The sequence below is a fragment of the Ctenopharyngodon idella genome, chromosome 6 (genome assembly GCF_019924925.1).
Source record: "Ctenopharyngodon idella isolate HZGC_01 chromosome 6, HZGC01, whole genome shotgun sequence".
NCBI classification, from domain to species: Eukaryota; Metazoa; Chordata; class Actinopteri; order Cypriniformes; family Xenocyprididae; genus Ctenopharyngodon; species Ctenopharyngodon idella.
This window is the reverse complement of record NC_067225.1, coordinates 19,889,943-19,909,898: the sequence shown is the minus strand read 5'-3', so window position 1 is coordinate 19,909,898 and position 19,956 is coordinate 19,889,943. Positions and strand designations below refer to the sequence as shown.

The 19,956-nt window shown below is 36.9% G+C and overlaps 1 protein-coding gene across 3 annotated transcripts in view; it reads left to right on the top strand.

Moving 5' to 3' along the window:
* Positions 1-19,956, top strand: part of raver2 (ribonucleoprotein, PTB-binding 2) — a 74,459-nt gene that overhangs the window by 22,937 nt on the left and 31,566 nt on the right. For all 3 annotated transcript variants that reach the window (XM_051896306.1, XM_051896305.1, XM_051896304.1), the window contains exon 3: positions 11,106-11,578. In XM_051896306.1, coding sequence (XP_051752266.1) covers positions 11,106-11,578 — 473 coding nt within the window. The remainder of the gene's footprint in view (positions 1-11,105; positions 11,579-19,956) is intronic.

Here is a 19,956-nt window from a genome sequence, read left to right as displayed (position 1 = left end):
TAGCAATGTTTTGATAGTGCCAAAAAGTCACAGTGCTTATTTTTTTCAGGGAATTAACCTAAGAAAGACTTACTTATAGTTGTCTCTGCGAGTTAAGCTTAGATAGGAAAAACATCTACAAACATCTAAAAAATTACACACAGTGCCTTTGACATCAGACATTTGCTTCAAATGTTTTTGGAGAACTGAGAATTTAAAATGCATACTGATAATCAAGCACAAAACTGGCTTTTCCCTCTCAGGACATCATAATTTAATTGGATAAATCAGTAATCATCTACTTTTTTTATTTTATTATAATACCACATTATTTGAGGCCCCATTTACACTAGTGCGTTTTTGTTTTAAAATGGTGTTTTAAAATGAAAACGATCCTCGTCTACACTGGCGTTTCCACAGTGTTTCAGAAACGATCTCTGTCTACACTACACGGCCGAAAACGCATGTCACATGACCGTTCATGCATACTGTGCATGCGTGTACAAGTGTAAACAGTTGCCTCTTGCGCATATAGGCAGCTGCAGAGTTTAACTGCACAATGGCTGCTAAAATTTACAACAAAGCCAGCAATAGTTGCAGTTCAGTCTCCATGTTATTGTTTACATGGTTGTCAAGGATACGCAGAGTGAACATGGGCAGCCACGCCATCATTTTCAAAAGTTTCCGTTTTGGTCCGCAACCCCGGCTTTTTCAAACTAAAACCGGGTCTGCAGCGTTTTCGAAAGTCTCAGTTTTCGAGGTTCGAAAACACCGGCGTAGTGTAAACGATAGGCGTAACCGTAGCAAAACTTGTGCGTTATAAACGGGGCCTTAGATTTCAGATGTATTTATGTGTACAATCAGGCTTTTTTACGGAACACTTTGCATAGCAAGAGGTAGCATGATGTGATTAGTTCTTGAAAGTTAAGTTCTGAAGAAAGTGTTTGTTATAAGCTGTTTTTTTTTTTTTTTTAAACAGCATCTATAGTTCAATTGCAATCCTATCTGTGTTGAGGTCCTCAGATCTCACCTATTAACTGTCAGTTGACACTTTTCTTTCGGACTAATGCAGTTGAAATGTCTGTAGAGTGCTTTCAAGCTGCCTCAGTGACCACGATGTTGGGAGTCTTCTTTGATAAAAGTCTGCCTCTGCGTACATTTTTATCCTCATTCAGCCTCATAATATATAAGGGTTCACGTACAGCCCTGCTGATTTTGCCCAATTATTTTTGATAGGCCATCAATGTTCTGGCCTTTCATGGGCTACTTCACTAGGTGTGATCTAGAGGGGCTCATATAGGCCCTTTTGTGAAGCTTTTTTTGTGTGTGTATGTGTGTGTCCTAGCATATTTTTAAAAGTACCAATTAGGGATGGATATGTCAAGGTGTCTAATCAAGTAATTAGACCCTTTTGCTTTTTGTTGTAGCATTGCCTTTGTGTTCATTTACAAGGTGAAGCTGGTCACGACTGATATGAGATCATAGAAAGAGGTAATTTATGGAGGTTCTTTTTAACGGCAAGCTGCTCAGACAATGGCGAAGAAGCTTAATGGCACATATTATATTATACAGAGCAACAGCTTGATCCTGTATTAAGCTTTCTGCCAGTTTGAAGCTAGCCAAAATGCTCACCCTGCAAGCTTCTTACAAGACACAATGGGTGACTACAACATTATACTCCTTTGCACAGTTGCTCTTCACTTCAGAAGATATTTTTTTTTACTTTGTCAGTCCTGGATGTAGTAACATATTTAAAATACAATGTCTCCCACAGATCACATACAGATCCTTCAAATATGGACGTTTATGCAGACAATAGCATAAAACCACTCAGCCATCAGTTCAGCATCTCAGGATTCTTCTCATGCCTGTGACAGCACTTTACTGATCTCTCTCAACAGTGGCTTATCACACAGAGAGACAGCACAGATAACAGCTGAATTCAAGTCCCAGAGGGAGGAGAAGTACACCATTAGAAGCCCACATGCTGTCATTTCACGCCTCAATTCTTGTTATGTTCGCTGTTGTTTGCTGTGCCCAGTTTCTAAATGACTGATTTACAGCCCTGAAATTAATTGCCGTGTGAGCGTTTGCATTCGCTCCCAACGGACAGTTCATCAGGATGTACAGTGACAAATCATAGGCGTTAAAAACTGCTGCTATCTGACACGCGTGATCTATGAGGGAAACACACCGGAAATGGCTGCCCACTCTTTTGGCTCATGTCATGTTGTAGTTGTCCTTCGAGAATCACAAATTGGGAGATGAGCATTGTGTTTTGTCCAGCTGACACTGGAATATATAATCGTGGTTAAAAATTTGGGTGAATCTCATGAAAACATGTTAAAGAATGCTTAAAAAATTAAACCTTTTAACAACTATATATGTTTTAGGCCTATTTTGTACTATTTTCATGACAATTAAGCACATTGAATTAAGTCACCTCAAATTATTATTATCATAATGTGTACAAACATTTTACTTTTGAGTTTTTGTTTTTGTTTTTTCATTTTTCTTTATTCTTCAACTTGCGGTCATGATTTTTTATTTGTTTTTAAGTCAGTATAAAGGCTTTATGACAAATACTACTATGATGTAGAAATACTTCACAATTTAAAATATGTAAAATAATATATGTAGTGTTGAGGAGTTGTTTTTGTGTTTTATTTAAACTAAAAGGATTTCTGCTTTCTTTAGTGGTGTTTTTGAGGTGAAATTATGACTTGATCTTCACAAGTTTCATAAGATTTAGACCCCTTTATTTAGGTGATGCATGTATTTAGGTGACAGATGTACGTGATTCAAACAGCATGAGCACTCCATCAGAACAATCACCCAGCATGCATCTCAATCTCACAGATGATGAAGATCGAGAGAGGGGGCCGCAAATGGATCCAATAGTGGCGTGGGGGTCTCGTTGTCCACTTGAAGCTTTAGAGGGGCTTTTTACGGGAGTGTGTGGGAGTTACTGCTCGGCCCGACAACCACTTCAGCCAGATGACTGATGCTGGGAAAGCAGAAGGAGATCATCATTAATTGATGCAGTGGCAAATGTAGGCGGCTTTGGAGAAGGAGCACACACACTCTCACACTCAAACATGAACACACAGGAGGACAAAGGCCAAAGTCGTGGCTGCTGAAGAGCAGAACACATTTGAATATTGAGGCTGGGTAATGCTAGCATTTAACCGTTCCATTATCAGAGATCTTTGCTGCGTGGTTGGAAATGAAAATAGCGCTGTCATTTACTTCATGCTTCTGTATTTTGACTTGTATGCAAGGGTTTTTCAGATCTGTTTTGGATCTGTTGTATGTGTGAGGAGATTTTATTTAGGACACCCCATGATAACGGTGGTGAATTCTTCAACATAGGCTCATTGGAAGAACGTGCCTCTACCTACATTCTTGCAAAACTCCAAAAACGGATATATACATACAATTCACTGCAGTTTCCAGCTAAAATGAACACCAGAGGCAGTTAAACACCAACAACTTTTATTCCATAATTTCCTAAATTATGATTAAGTGGCAGATTATCAATTAGTTCAACTTATTTCATGTGGTTCCTTGCACAATACTTAGTGTTGTCATGATACTGGAATTTCCAACTTTGATACGATACCTTGAAAAATATCGATATTTGATACAATTTTCGATACCATGTGGAAAACCGCCATATATACCACAGGGAACTACATTTACAAAAAAGAGACAAGTAAACAGTCAGTAATAAAATAAGAACAAATAAACACAATTGCAAACGATAGCACAAATAAATACAATAGAATAAAGAGACAAATTAAATAAGCATGGCTTTAAGTTTTTCAGGTGGGCCTGAAAGTAGTATTCAGGTAAGAATTACTACAGAAATGAAAGTAATCAAATGTAAAATAACACTAGATAGTTTTCATTGTAAAAATTAAATACAGATTAATGCTTACAAATAAAGTTACAAATGTTATTCAGTCAAGAGCAGCGAATGATTTTCTCTTTGTCTTTTGTTCTTTAATTAACATGACAGACAACAGCAGGTTTATTAGGCTGCTGTTACTTTAAGAGCTTGTGCACGGATCCAATATACTGTTACACAACATGCATTTTTCCTCTCACCTATTTATGTTCCAAAACTGACTGTATTTACCTGAATACTCAGCAAGACAGCCATTTTGACATAATTTTATATGTATTTGACCGTTGAAGTGCAATAAGCCACAAATAAAAAGTCACTATGTTTCTATCCAAAATTGCGAATTTAACTTGGAATATCGCATAAAACATTTGCGAATTTGGCCTTCTGATTCCCCTGAATCAGACTAATTCTTGAAATATGTGTACATGTTAAATTATTGACATTTATGATATCTGCACATATGTTGGTTCTGTTCTGTTTACCCTGGGGGGAAAGGGGGATTATTGCTGTTTTCCCTGCTCTTATTCATGCTATGCTGCATGGATGCGCAGGAAGTTCTTGCCCAGAACAGAACCATACCGCCAATAAAATATCTATGCAATTATCAATCATATTTGACGATAGTGGTCCTGACAGAAATATCACTTAAAAAAAATGGAAGTTGCTGCAGTAGAAGCCACTGTATATAATAATTTTTCTATATAATAAATTACTTGCATCTCAGAACATGGAGATGAAACACAATAAATGTTGTCATGTTATCTTGCATTCAGATGCCTGGGGCTTGTGACGCAATCGTGTGAGGCGCTTCTGGGAGGGAACCACTTTAAAGACATACTTTGCTTAGGCAGGCATTACAGAATGACCAAAACAGCATTTCAGATGCTGTGCAACGAGATTGGTCCACTGGTTGGTCTAGTTATGCTGTGTCATCGTCACGTCTTTTTTGATGCGCATCAAGGAATTTATTCAGTAAAAGTGTTTCCATCGCAGTTTATGCGCGTGTTTTCGTATCGCATTAATTTATCCAACTCAGTTGAGCGCATACGTTATTTTATGCGCATCTTGGTGTTTCCATCCAGCGTATTTTTTATTTTATTTTATTTTTTAAATAAAAATAGGTGAATGGAAACATAGCTCATTTGGTACTCGTTAGCTGTTTGAGAGGCGGCTTTATGAGAGTGCCATTTTATATAGATCAGTGGTGCACGTGCTTTTGGTGTGAGCGCGAAACCTGTGCAGATGACTAAAATTATGTGCAATACAAGCACTATTCAAATGGAGCGAGCGAGAGGAAGTGGGTGTGTGTCAATTTGCTGTCGGATAGAAGAGAGAGTGAGAACGTGCAGCTGGTACTGCGTTCAGTGTACTGCGGAGATGGTGACGCAGCATCGTCAACTTCATCTTTGCAGCCAACACTGATTCAGAAATCACTAGTATAAGTAATTAAAATAATATAAACATGCGATTAGTCGACTAATACCTTAAATGATCTTTAGTCTGGGGCAGCCCTATACTGGACATTTCACTTTGAAAGTGTCGCAAAATAATTTTGCAGAAAATCATGTTTTTCAATGAGCCTTGGTTGGAATTCTTATTCTTTGATATCTTTTGTAACATTAAGATGTTTTTTTTTTTTTTTTTTTTAAACAATGTCCTGAGTACTGCACTAAGGGATTTAAGAATACAAATCTATGCAAGCGAAAGCTGATTGTAATGGAATTGAAACACCACTGCTTGTTCATAAAGATAATAGGATGAACAAGTAATCCAAAAAAACTTCTGTTTAATATTACCAAAATCTGTGTGTATTTCATACATTAACGGCATACATCAGGCGGTGATCACTGGTTCTACACAGTCCTTGCGCATTTTAAAACTTATTGACAGAGAATTTTGGCCCGCTGCTGCGTCTGCAATGGCCTAAGAACCGTTAACAGGACCAATTGTTATGAACTATTTGGTCCTTCTATTGTTTTAAAAAGAAATGGATTCATATCCAAAGCCTCTTTTTACACAATAGATTATTTGTTCTTTTGTATACATACTCCAGATCTACAGTATGGCAGCTGTCCGCTTTGTTGGGTGTTTTCAGTGGTAATTGACATGCTGAGATATAGCGGGTGGACGCCAAAATCTTTGTGTGTGTGTGCGTGCGTTTTACCGTAAATATAACGTTAGGTCATGTGACCTTAGAATTGATATTCATTGCATTCGGGAACTACAAGTATGCACTATGTGTTTGTGTAGCTCTGACCTTCCAGTTGACATGCCATAAAGCAGTAGTTGGATCACAGAGCGTCTGTCTGCGTGTTTGTGATAGTGTGCATGTGCGTCTGCCTGACTGCTTGATAATTGACATGCTGTAAAGCAGCAGGGGAAAGCTTGTTTGTGCTCTGCCGCTGAAGGCAGCTAGTGGGGGGAGGACACTCTGTCAATGCACAGCCTGAAGGACCCAAACTTGGCCTGGCGCTGATGGCCTTGGTCTGCTAAGATATTGCAGCCATCTGGTAACGACACCCAGTCTGAATGGAGCCTAACAAGCCATAACGAGCACAGTACCAGGGCTGAGCTGCGTCGTCTGCTCTTTGCCACAGACCTGTAGTTGTCAAGCACCACAGTGATTGTATGTGTCTGTGTCACAGTGGATGAATCCTCATTCACAGTGCTGCAGTGTTTAGTAGGCAGGTTAGGGATAGTGCACGTCAAAGGCGTTTCTAGGATTTCACTCATATTTTGTGATTTTGTAGAATGAAGATTTGAATGTACGGCATTTTTGGATGAGAAATGTACCAAACATTAACTTTTTTAATGACTAGTAAGAGTTTTTGGTCTGAAATATCATGATTTGTTCCTTATATTTTAGCTTTGGTGGCTTAATGTGAAGAATATTCCACAACACTGTTCAAACATTTGGAGTATATAAGATTTTTAAATATTTTTGAAAGAAGTCTTATGCTCACCAAGACTGTATTTGTTTAATTAAAACTACAGTATTATTGTGAAATATGTTTACAATTTAAAATAACTGTTTTCTACTTTAATATATTTTAAAATGTAATTTATTCCTCTGAATAAAGCTGAATTTTCAGCATCATTACTCCAGTCTTCAGTGTCACATGATCCTTCATGAATTATTCTAATATGCTGGTTTCTTATTATTGTTAATGTTAAAAACAGTTGTGCTGCTGAATATTTTTGTGGAAACAGTGATAATTTTTTTTCCAGTTTTTCTTGATGAATAGAAAATTCAAAAGAACATTTATTATTTATTAATGAACATTTATTAATTATTTATTACAAGGTTTGTTAAAAAAAATTAATGGGTCCTTCCTTGCTGAATTATAGAAGTATTAATTTCTTTCTTTCAAAAAAAAATTCATACTGACTCTGCACTTTTGAACAGTAGTGATGTGTTGCCACATGGAATTTTGGTCATATAAAAGCATCAGATAAACTTTACAAATTTTTGGTGGTAAACTATCCACTGACGTACAATGGTCAGGCAGTTTGTAAGTTTTTGATTTGAATCATGTATGTTACTTAAAGCAACGATGGTCAGTTTATCAAACTTGCACTTATGCTGATTTATTTTTTTACTTGGCAGAGCCTATTTGTGCTAATTTTTGCACTCTGTGAGTGCAAAATCAATTTCCAAAATCAACAAAATGATCATGTAGTATGTAGTCAAATTAATAATCATGTAGTATACCTTTCTCTCTCTATTTTTGCACGTGTGCCAATGTTTACCCTTCCGCCTGCCAAAAGTGGCACACATGCCTAAGGTTTTTGACCCTTGATTTGTGTTGGCTAGATGCTTACACTTTACACCATGTATGCAGTAAAGCAGTGTGTGGTATAAAGATGTCATTTTATGACAGTAGGTCTATTTTCACATCGCTAAAGAAGTGCATTTAGTGCATGTAGCAGAAATATGCAAATTGAGATTTAGCCAGTTAGTTGGAATGATGCTTCATGAGGGTTATTAGTCTGGACAGAAGGAACTTCAATCATCTAAACCCGTGTTCTAACAAATACAAGCCCATACTTGTTTTAAATGCTGTGATCTTTCACACCCTGGCTTAATGAATCTCAATGAGCTCTCACAGTGTGAGTAGAGCTCATGTCATACACTACAGTAGCTGAGTGAGTGTTACTCCTCCCCAGCATATTATCATCTCAGAGCTAACGAAAAGTCTAATGAGTGTAATAAGAACGGGGAAACAGAGCACAGACAATGCTCATGGGATGAGGAGGCTCAACGCTGTGATTTTAACTTTATAATTGCTGTAATTGTTGTGCCTTTGTCTCGTGATGTTTGCAGAAATCAATGATAAACGCTTCGATCTGGACTTATACTGACCACAACGGACCTAAAGAAGTCACAAAAGATCTGCAATAGACAGTAATGTCATCTTCTGTTGACACATCATGCTAGTCATTTTCATGTCAGTCCCTATGTAGCGCTTACTAATGACTGCACTGTACATTAATGAGTAATTTTAGATGTCTCATGGCAGAAGAATTATAGGCTTTATGCTGCTACAATAAAGCCCCCCACCACACAAACCCCCTAACTCGACTTAGCCAAGAAAAAAAAAAACTAATAACTGTCACAGATTGAGACGAAGGCTATAATCAGGTTCCTGTGTTTTAAAAAATGGCCGTCTCAGCGCTGTCACCAGTAAAGTGGCTGTGATTTCTAAGATTATTGTGTTAGCTGTTCTTTGTTCAAGCTGTATCTTTGTCGGATAAGAAAATGCTCAGCTATGCTTCATTTACTATAGTTAAAAGGAAGGGAGGAATAAGGGGGGTGGAGAAGGACAAAAAATGAAGGAAGTATAAATGAGATTAACTTCAGTGGATCAACGACTTGTGTGACACTATTTACAGTAGTTATTTACTATTTATAATAAAGTATTACTGTAGTTTTAAAGGATTGTGACTGTATATTATAAAGGGTACTATAAGTTCAGCAGGCAGTTAAAGGGCTGATTAATTTCTGAGGGGGTGGAAAGCATTCAATTAGTTCTTGCTACACAATTTACTGGAAAATAATGGCACTGTCTCATAAACAGCATATATGTCATAAACTGGGTTTTGTGCTCAAAGACAGAATTCGCATGTATAATTGCATGTAATCTGCTCAACGTGTTCAGAACTAGATTTTATGCGGAACATGTTTTGCTAAAAAAGAAATTCCTGTGCAAGAGTGATTTTTAACAATGTGCCCTGTTATTAAAAACGTAAAATCCTTTTATATTTGATAATTAAATTAACAGACTTCTTGTGACGTTAATTACAAGATTTAATTGAATTTAATGGTGATTAAAGAATTATTTTATGACAGGCTCACCGTTACTGGCACGTTTTCAGAAATTAATCAGGTTCATAAACTGAGATCCATCTGCCAAGAGCCAATCCAATAGAAAATTTGTGTTTTAGCTTTAGTTTCAGCTTTTACATGTTCTAATGTCTTATTGAAATATAAGGCTTTCATATTCATATAAAGTCAGGATGAAACATAAGTAGCAGCAGAACTTTTATTCCAGATTGTGACATACATCTGAGTGTAACAGATTATCGAAAAAAAATGTAGTATGGGAAGGTTCTATCTGTCAGTGGTTGCTTGGATTTTGAGATGTGGGTATGGCACTCAAAAATGGAGGCAGATGAACTCCAGATTACAGGGGGGTTTAGGTTTAAGTCCTGCATACATCAGAAAAATTATGAGATGAAAAAGTAAATAAATAAAAGAAACATGCACAGATGAATCATTCACAATAAGATCAATAACATGAATTTAGAAAATACATTGGGTGAATTTTTATTTCATGGCAACTTAAAGGGTTAGTTCACCCAAAAATGAAATTTCTTTCATTAATTACTCACCCTCATGTCGTTCCACATCCGTAAGACATTCATCATTCATCACATTCATCTACAGAACACAAATTAAGATATTTTTGATAAAATCCGATGGCTCAGTGAGGCCTCCATTGACAGCAAGATAATTAACACTTTCAAATGCCCAGAAAGGTACTAAAAACATTTAAAATGGTTCATGTGACTACAATGGTTCAACCTTAATGTTATGAAGTGACGAGAATACTTTTTTTGTGTGTCAAAAAAAACAAAATAAAGACTTTATTCAATAATATTTAGTGATGGGCGATTTCAAAACACTGCTTCATGAAGCTTCGAAGCGTTACGAATCTTTTGTTTCGAATCAGTGGTTCGGAGCGTGTATCAAACTGCCAAAGTCACGTGAACCATTGAAATTTCGAAATGTTTTGAAACACTTATGACGTAACAAAGCCTTATTTACTGAAATCACGTGACTTTGGCAGTTTGATTCACGCTCCGAACCACTGATTCGAAACAAAACATTTGTAAAGCTTCGAAGCTTCATGAATCAGTGTTTTGAAATCGCCCATCACTAGATATTGTTGAATAAAGTCGCTATTTTGTTTTTTTTGGTGCACAAAAAGTATTCTCGTCGCTTCATAACATTAATGTTAAACCACTGGAGTCACATGAACTGTTTTAAATGTTTTAGTATTTTCTGGGCAGTTAAAAGTATTAGTTATCTTCCTGTCAATGCAGGCCTCACTGAGCCATCGGATTTTAACAAAAATATCTTAATTTGTGTTCCGAAAATAAACAAAGGTCTTACGGGTATAGAACGACATGAGGGTGAGTGATTAATGACAGAATTTTCATTTTTGTGTGAACTAACCTTTTAAAGTGTCATGCATAGAAGAAACATGGTCTATATACATGCATTGTGAATTGTGAATTACATGTATTACTTGTCCATTAAAATTGTGATATAATAAATGTGACAATGTCTGCTCTGAAATTTGACTTTTTTAAGGTTGTGCTGTGTGTGCGCTCTCATTCACGGTCTGAAAAAAAAAAATGAAATGCATCTACTAACATAAAGCTGCAATTTTATGTTTATGATGTTATATTATGATGTTTTTCTCTGGCCTGTATGTTATTTTTCAGTTTTGATGAGTTTTTCCATTTGTGTTTGTTAGACTCAGCGTGATCCACAATTTTTCGTTTTTTTTTTTCTAGTGTCACACATAAGGTGTGATACTCTTGTACTCTTTGTTGTTTTTTACACTCAATATTCATTTGATTGCTCTTTGAGTGTTTCATTAATGTTTTTTTTGTGTCTGTGTGTGTGTATGTGTGTGTGTCTCACTAGCCTTCGTAACCCTTCTAAATGGTGACCAGGCACAGGATGCCATCCGAACTCTGCACCAGACATCGGTCCGAGGCCGTGACATCACCGTCCAGCTTCAGCCCACGGACTCTCTCCTGTGTGTCACCAACCTGCCCTACACGGTCACTGCCGGCCAGTTTCAGGAGCTGGTGCGTTCCTATGGCAACATTGAGCGCTGTTTCCTGGTGTACAGTGACCTTACGGGCCACTCCAAAGGCTACGGCTTTGTGGAGTACATGAAGAAGGACTCGGCCTCCAGGGCACGGTCAGAACTCTTGGGCAAACCGCTGGGTGACCGTGCACTCATGGTGCAGTGGGCTGACGTCAATCAGCTGACCTCTGCTGACCACCTCCACTCCAAGTGCCTATGCGTGGATCGCCTGCCGCTAGACTTTGAAGACTCGGAGGAGCTAGCTCACATTTTTTCAGAGAGCTACAAACCCGTCTTCTGCCAGGTGAGATGTGGAAAAAAGTAGCAGGGGGCATTTGTATTCAGGCATTTCACCTCCACCGACATGACTGGAAAAGAATTAGTTTATAGAACAAATGATTTTGCCTTTGGAGAAGTGATATATTTTTTAATCAAACAGGGAAATGATTTCTTTAGGGCTACTCTAGTGGAATGCATTTGTTGTTGCCATTAGCAGTCTTTTAAAGGGACAGTTCAGCCTAAAAATTGAGCATTTTGTCATCATTTGGTCCTATTTATCTCTAGGACTTTCTTTCTTATGCTAAACACAAAAGGAGAAGTTTGGTATACTGACTCTAGTGCTCATTTCAGTACAATCAAAATTGAGGAGGATGTGAACTGTCAGTCTCCAGAAAATGAAGAAAAGCGCCATAAAAGTTTGTGAGTTAGATTAAAAATTTGGCTTTTTCAGTGAATCACAACAGTTGAAGCTCATAAGTGTAATTAGTTCGAGAATCTGACTACATTAATTGTGCTATATTTTTTTGATTCACTTAAAAAAAAATTGGTTCATGATATTAATTTGTTTGAGAATGAGACTTCACTGATTGCGTTGTAACATTTTGATTCACTAAAAAGAACCATAAAAATCATTTGTTTGGTAATCGGATAACACTGATTGTGTTTTATGTTTTTGATTGACTAAAAACCAGTTCAGAAGAGTCATTTGTTCGGCGATCTGACTACACAGTTTTTCTGTTTCACTTAAAGAAATGGTTAATAAGAGTAATACTTATTTTCAGTAATCAGACTAGACTTGATTCACTAAAAATAACTGGCTGGGGAAAAAAGTCATTTGTTCAGGAATCAGACAACACCGATTGCTCTTTAAGTTTTTGATTCACTAAAAATAACCGACTCATAAGAGTCATTTGTTTAGAAATCCAACTACACTGCGCAGGGCTTTTGCTTTTTAACCACAAATGCTCATCTTGCACTAGCTCTGATAATCGTAATCATGTTGGAAAGGTCACATGTGATGTAGGCATAAGTACCGACCCAGTGTTTACAAGTGTGGAGGAGGACCGTTCAAAACTTGTTTTATGTTGAATGACACATTTTTAAATGTCTTTGTGTTGTTTAAAATGGTACTTTTGTGTGTGTATCCTGGATGTTTAAATATTTTGAAACACTGGGTCGGTACTTCTGCCTATGTCATGCGTGACCTTTCCTAACAGGTTACGTAATGCGTGACGCATCGCAGAGCTGGTGCAAAACGAGCATTTGTGGTTAAAAAGTATATCATTTTTTTTCTTTTTCTTTTTTAATGACTGATTGTTTTGGTAGATAAGACCCTTATTCCTCGGCTTGGATCATGTAGAGCCCTTTGAAGCTGCATTGAAACTGCAATTTGGATGCATAAGAGTGATTTGTTCAGAATTATGACATCACCTGAATTATGACATCACCATCACCTGATGGTGCTGTATGCTTTTGATTTGCTAAAAAGAACCAGCTGATAAGAGTCATTCATTTGGGAATCCAACTACAATGTGCTGGGTTTTTCTGATTCACTTAAAGGAATGGCTCATAAGAGTCATTTATTTGGTAATCAGACTAAACTGATTGCGCTTTGTTTTTAATCACTAAAAAGAACCAACTCATAATAAGTCACCAAAAAAGGCTCATAAGAGTCAGTTGTTCATAAATCAGACTACACTGGCCACGCTATTTTCATTCTGTTGAGAATGCACATTCAAGAACCATTCTTCATTAACATCTTTTAGTTCTGGTATTTTTTTTAAATGGACCCCATTCTGAGTTCAAACTGGTTTTCTTTTCCCAACCTAGTCATTAGAGAAGTACTAATGTTCTGGCTTGAGAGGTTGAGTTCTGTTGCCAGACTTGGTGACGAGGACTTGTGTGGAAACCCTGTCTGGTTTTCACTTCTCTCACCACTATGTTAATAAGAGAGAGCTTTTCACCATGCAAACCTTCTCCAGAAATCAATACCTCCCAGGAAAACTGCCTTTAAGTGCTGATGCAGGATACAATTTCCTCAGCCTCCATCCTAATCAAAACCATTAAAGCTAAAGGGCAACACTGACTTTAGATCTGCAGTTAGGGTGAACACCAGCCAACACAGAAATCAATATGCTACACCCTCTCAATCCCATGAAGCTTTGCAGCAGTATTAAACCCACACCATCTGCTGGAGTGTTGGAGATGCATCAAGCTCTCAGGACTTTGACCTCAAATTGCATCACAGTGCTCTCAGGCCTCTTTAATACTCAAGCTTTGCTTCAAGAATCAATAATGGAGCTCTCTGAATATTGCCACCCCCACTACTGTACAGAAATGAGATAACTTGATGAACTGTGCAAGTGATTCAGCTCATCTGTGTGCAGGAGATGCCGGAAAACAAGATGCAAAATGTGCCTTGTGTCGACAGAAAATGTCTCATCAATATTTAGGAGGTTTTTAATGATCTAAAAGCTTCTTTCATAACTGGATAATGATTGGAAAGAGTGACTCTAGTAATGTTCTCCTAATTGAGGTTCTTCAACACAGCTGTTTCAATATATGGAGTTATTTCAGGGTTTATTCAGTCCTTCTGTTGTAATAAAAAAATGCAGACCACCTAACACTACAAACTATCAAATATGTAGTTTATAATTACCCTTAGTTTATAGCTGATATGCTGAAAGATCCTTACGTTTACAGATCCATAATTTTTTAGACTGCTGTTTGGCTAGTTTCACTGAAATGATAGACTGTTTGTTAAAGCTGCAGTCCATACATTTTTTTTTGGTTAAAAATAATCCAAAATCAATTTTTGAGCATGTACATAACCAGCCAGTGTTCAAAACTATCTCCTTACCTTAGCCCGATTCACAATGGTAAGCTTGTAATAATCTTTTCTAATTTTGAGTGGTACTGGTGGGTTTCCGCAGGAAATACAAGCGTTCTCCCATTATTTTATAGCCTTTTCTCACAGCAGCTGGAATAATTGAATTTATCATTTTGATGGCGGATTGTAATCCAGAAAGGTCCAAAAGATTAGAGATTAGACTGCACAGAAATTGAAATCTACAGGTAACGCTAATACACACTAAACACACATAGTCACGTAATGCTGATGTTGTTAACATTAACAATTTGAGAACAAAGTATAATAATAATAATAATTTGCACAGTTTGATGTGATATGAGCTAAGCCAGGGGTTCCCAACCACATTCCTGGAGGCCCCCCAACACTGCGTGTTTCAGATCATCAGCTCATTAGTCGAGACTCCAAGACAGAGATCGTATATAATAGGGAGATGAGAGGGTCTGTATCTCTTACCATTGGAGAAAGCATAACGGCTAACTTAATCACGTGCGGCACCTCTCAGCCTATTGTGTAATGGCAGTGACATCAGTGCCCGTCGTTCAAAACTCCTTCCCTGCGTACCGCCAGAGCCGGAGCGTTAGCATTAGCCGTTATGTTTTTTTGGCTAAAGGTTGCAGGCTTGCCTTCCAGTGGCTTTACTCCAAGACCTGAAATGGGTGTGTCAGACAAAGGAGAGATACAAAATATGCAGTGTTGGGGGACCTCCAGGAACGTGGTTGGGAACCACTGAGCTAAGCGATCGTTAGATTTAATCACCATGGGTAGCACGATTTATTGTAATGTTTTTTTTTTCTGAGTTGGTCAGAACAAAAGTGGCAGACAAGTTACTTACTTGTTCAGATGACATTTTCCGGTGAAAATTCTTATTTTGGTCATACTTCCGCAAATAACTGTAGTTGCAGGTTTCAAACAGAGATGGCGACAAAGAGGCAAAACTTACGGACTGCAGCTTTAACTAGATAAAGCTAATTGAGCTAGCTGTCCACTACTTACTAGTATCTCCTTTGTCATGACATTTAGTAAATGATGACTTTTACTTGATTAAAGTCAGAATAGTTTGATCGTAATTCACATGTCATTTGAAGTGATGACCAGGTCATATTTGACTCTCCACACAGGATGCAGAAGTGTATTTCTCAAAACCATTATCATGTGATATGAAATGACAACACTCTTGAGTTTAGTTGGCAGGAAATGTCAGCTCTATTATATGTGTTTGAAAATGCATCTTTTTTTCTTTCTGGCATCTCACCTCCCACTTTGTCACTCATTCATCTCGCAGCCCCCCTCCCTTCTGTCAACTCTTTTCCTTTTGCCTTTCTTTTTGAGAAAGACAGCAGTTATGTTATTAGATGACTCAACGCTTTCATGACGGGCATATTCTGACCCTGGCACATATGAGGGACTGACTTGCATACAAATACTGACAGCTGGACACACACACACACACAGTACATCCAGATATGTTTAGGTGGACGGAATTCACCCAATGGTTTTAGAAAAGATTTTGTTATTTCCTCTTTTGGTTTTTCTTCATCTTTTCGTCCCTCTCTCTGATTGTTCTGTTTGTCTGCGTGTTTTCATTTGGACTGATATGAAGGTCAACTCATCTGCTGACCCGTGACCTGACACCCTCAGTAGATTTTGAAGGCTGTCATAACACACACACAAACAAACATGTCACTTTTTAAGACAACCTCCTACTTGAAGATGGTATATGAAGACACTTAGAGTAATATGTTTTTAAAATAAGTAACCATGAATGCTTTATGTCTAAAAATATTCATATTGATCCCATACAGATTAAGTGATCTGATTCTTAATGCTGCTGCATTATTAACGACCACATGTAGGTCACACTTAAAATATTTATACATGCTTTTAAATACACCCCTCATTGTTTTGCTGTCCATGCTTTTTTGCACTGCTTTTATTTTCACATTATATCATTATGTACAGTATTAGTGTCTGCATGTTGAGTGTATGTGCCAGTTTCCAAGTTTGTGCACTTATTCTCAGGTTGTGATGATGTTCCTTTTACGTATTTACAGGATTTGATTTGTCTGTTTAGACCACTGTTATTTTAGTATTATTTATAGTATTATAATATTTATTAATATGTTGAATTAGCTTTTATTTTTTATATATTTTCAGTTTTCATTTTAGTTTGTTTTAGTAATATTGTTATTTGAAATATTTCTGTTTAGCTTTCATTTATTTTTATTTCAGTTATTGTTTTAAGTAATTTTAGTACTTCAACTTAAACACATTTTATTTCAGTTACTTGCCAAGGCAACATCACTAATTTTGGTTTAATTTTTCATCTGATATTTATATTTTATATTATTTCAGCTTTATTTCAATTGTTGATTTTTCTTTTTTTGTATTCGCTATGTTGTTTATCTATGGCCATGTACACCCTGCATCTAAATTCCGTTGTCAATTAGCCTTTTAGTCAAATTGACTCCTGAAAAATGCAGGTAGTGACAACCGCATTTACAAAAATTCTATGCAGTGTGTATGGAACTGAACCAAACAACTACTTGTCATTGACGTATTTTACCATGCATCAGAGATGTGTCTCTCTTCTGTATGTGCGGTGGAAGGAAAATCACACAGATTGTTATTGAGGTGGACTCTTGTGACTTGGGGCAGTTTAAGGAGGTCACTGGGGGCCCCAGAGATATCCATGAGTTAGATGCTAGACCACAAGTTTTGTATGGGCAGGAGACATTCAAATTTTCTTCCAAACCCCCCCCCCCCCCCCCCCCCCCCCCCAAAAAAAAAAACATCTTGGTATTTTTGCAAAAAAATGTTATGCCATGTTATATAAGGCTGAATTTTTTTGTACTTTGCCGGTGCCTTGACATTATTCTTTCATTCATACTGCCCAGTGCTCCCTCTTTCTCCGAATCCCACTGGGGTCTCTGTTTCGCTCTCAAAGGTCAACCATTTATAACAGGAAATAGACCATGTCCAAGCCAGAGGAAACACGCCATGCAGACATCCAGGCACAATATTTGCTTTTGATGGAGTGCTTTATGGTTTGGTATACAGTTTGTGTGTGTTTTAATGGAGGTGGTTGCTGTATTGATTTCCCTGGCCTGAGGTCAGTAATGGCTGACGGTTGAACGTCTCAGTGGGTGTGACTGCACCTGTACATACAGACAGCAGAAACCTATTGCCTGACCACTCTCTCCTTCCTGTATAGGAATGTGTTTGTACATACAAGGCCTAACAGAGAACTTGTGGATCATTATTGTATTAGAGTGTGTCAAGTGCCCTGCAGGACGCAGATTTGCGACAGAATCAGTTTGGGCAAAGAGAGAGAATTTTTTTAAAATTATTTTCTCCTTGTTTCACAGACTAGGCTTAAGCTAGTCCTAGACTAAAATGCATGTTTGAGCTGTTTTAACTGAAAGCAACTTGCACTGACATACCTTAAAATATGTCAGTGCCATTGTTTTGTCTCAAGATGCACACCAGTAATGTTGTTTTCCCCCCTAAGGAACGTTTATAAATTAAATGTCTTAATTTATCTAAGGCCTACTCCTGGCTTAATCTAAACCCTATCTGTGAAACCAGTCCTCTAATTTGTCACAAAGAAGCTTATCATTATATACAAACACACACGTCTACTTCCTGTTTGATTTTGCTAGTCTGTGTGTGGTGTCTTTGGCTGAGATAAGAGCCCTGGATGGTGACAGTTTCCTTTTTGTTTTGTTTTTCAATCTATGCCTCTAAATATCTAAATATCTCTTTTCACTGGGTTTTTTGAAACAAGATATGTAACAAGCTAATCTGGGGCTGTTTGTGTGTGTATATAAGCAGGAACATGAAACATAGGAAGCCTGTAAAAAAAGAAAAATTACAAATGAGATGTTTTTAATATGAGATTTTTTTCTAAAACCAGTTCCCCTAGACAGAAATGCGATTAAATGAAGATCAAATGGAGTCTTTCTTGTTTCCTGCTTCTCAGATTTTTTCAAAATTTCACATGTACATTACCTTTCAAAAGTTAATTAAAAAATATATATTACTTTTATTCAGCAAAGATACATTAAATTGAACAAAAGTGGCAGAAAAGAGATTTATAATGTTGCAAAAACTTTGTTTCAAATAAATGCTGTTCTTTTTAACTTAAAAGTTATTTATTTCTTTATCTGTTATTATCCATTACTTATCTAACTTATCTATTTATCAAACAAAAACAAAATTAGTTGCATAACTGTTTTCAAAATTGATAAGAACTTTTTCTTGAGCACCGAATTAGCATAATAGAATGATTTCTGAAGGATCAAAATCTGAGATTAGTTTGTGACAGAACTTCAGATGGGCTACAAGATACCAATGTCTGCAATTAAAAAACAAAGATTTCAGTATGAACTAGGGTATGTGTCAGTTATTGGTTGATATTATTATTTTTTTTTTTAATGTATCACATTGGTCAATAATACTTAGTCATGAGCTTAAAGGATTCGTTTACTTTAAAACGAAAATTACCCCAAGCTTTACTCGCCCTCAGTCCATCCTAGGTGTATATAATTTTCTTCTTTCTGATAAACAAAATCTTAGATATATTAATAAATATCCTGATGCATCCGAGCTTTATAATGGCAGTGAGTGATACCAAGGAGTATGAGCTGAAGAAAGTGTCTCCATCCACATCTATCCATCATAAACGTACTCCACACGGCTCTGGGGGGTTAATAAAGGCCTTCTGAAGTGAAGCAATGCGTTTGTGTAAAAAAAAAAAAAAATTAACAAGTTATGAAGTAAAATATCTAGCTTCCGCCAGACCATCATCAGTATTCAAATATATCTCAAATTACGAAAAAAAATGGAACTGGTGTCGTATCAGTTAAGCTTTTTCCATAAGTTGAATAGGGAAGACGTAGGACGTAGCGTAAGCTTTTTGAACTGTGAGAGTTTTACATTTTCTTCGTAAGTTAAATACAGAAGGAGGTCTGGCAGAAGCTAGATATTTTACTTCATAACTTGTTAAATATGGATTTTTTTATTTTTTTTATTTATCTGCATCAGTGCACATTCATTTTAAAGCTCTGTTCTTACTGTATAGCAACAATTGCCTCATATGTTTCCTTTGTTGTCTTCTCATTTGGGTATCAAAAACCATATAACTAAATTTGGTAGGATGAAGCCACCCGCTACTCAGGCAATTACACACCCCTTCAATTCTAGGTGCCACTTTAATAAGTTAATTTACATTTTCACAAATAACTCTGGAAGTCTGGTATCAAAAAGCATCAACAGGATTAAAACTTTTGATTATTTAAATTATATTCACACATGGGCTTCAACTTTAATGTTTTCTGCTATCGGCTATATTATTTTAAGAAATTTTAGATGAAATATCTATTGATATTCAAATGGAACAGAACTGCTGCCAATAAAACTGCTGAGCTATAGAAGAGCAGTAAAACGTTCCTCTGGGAAGAGATTCTGGGAATGGTGTGCATTCATCGTAATGTTCAAACGGACACACACACACAAATGTTTGACACTCTTCC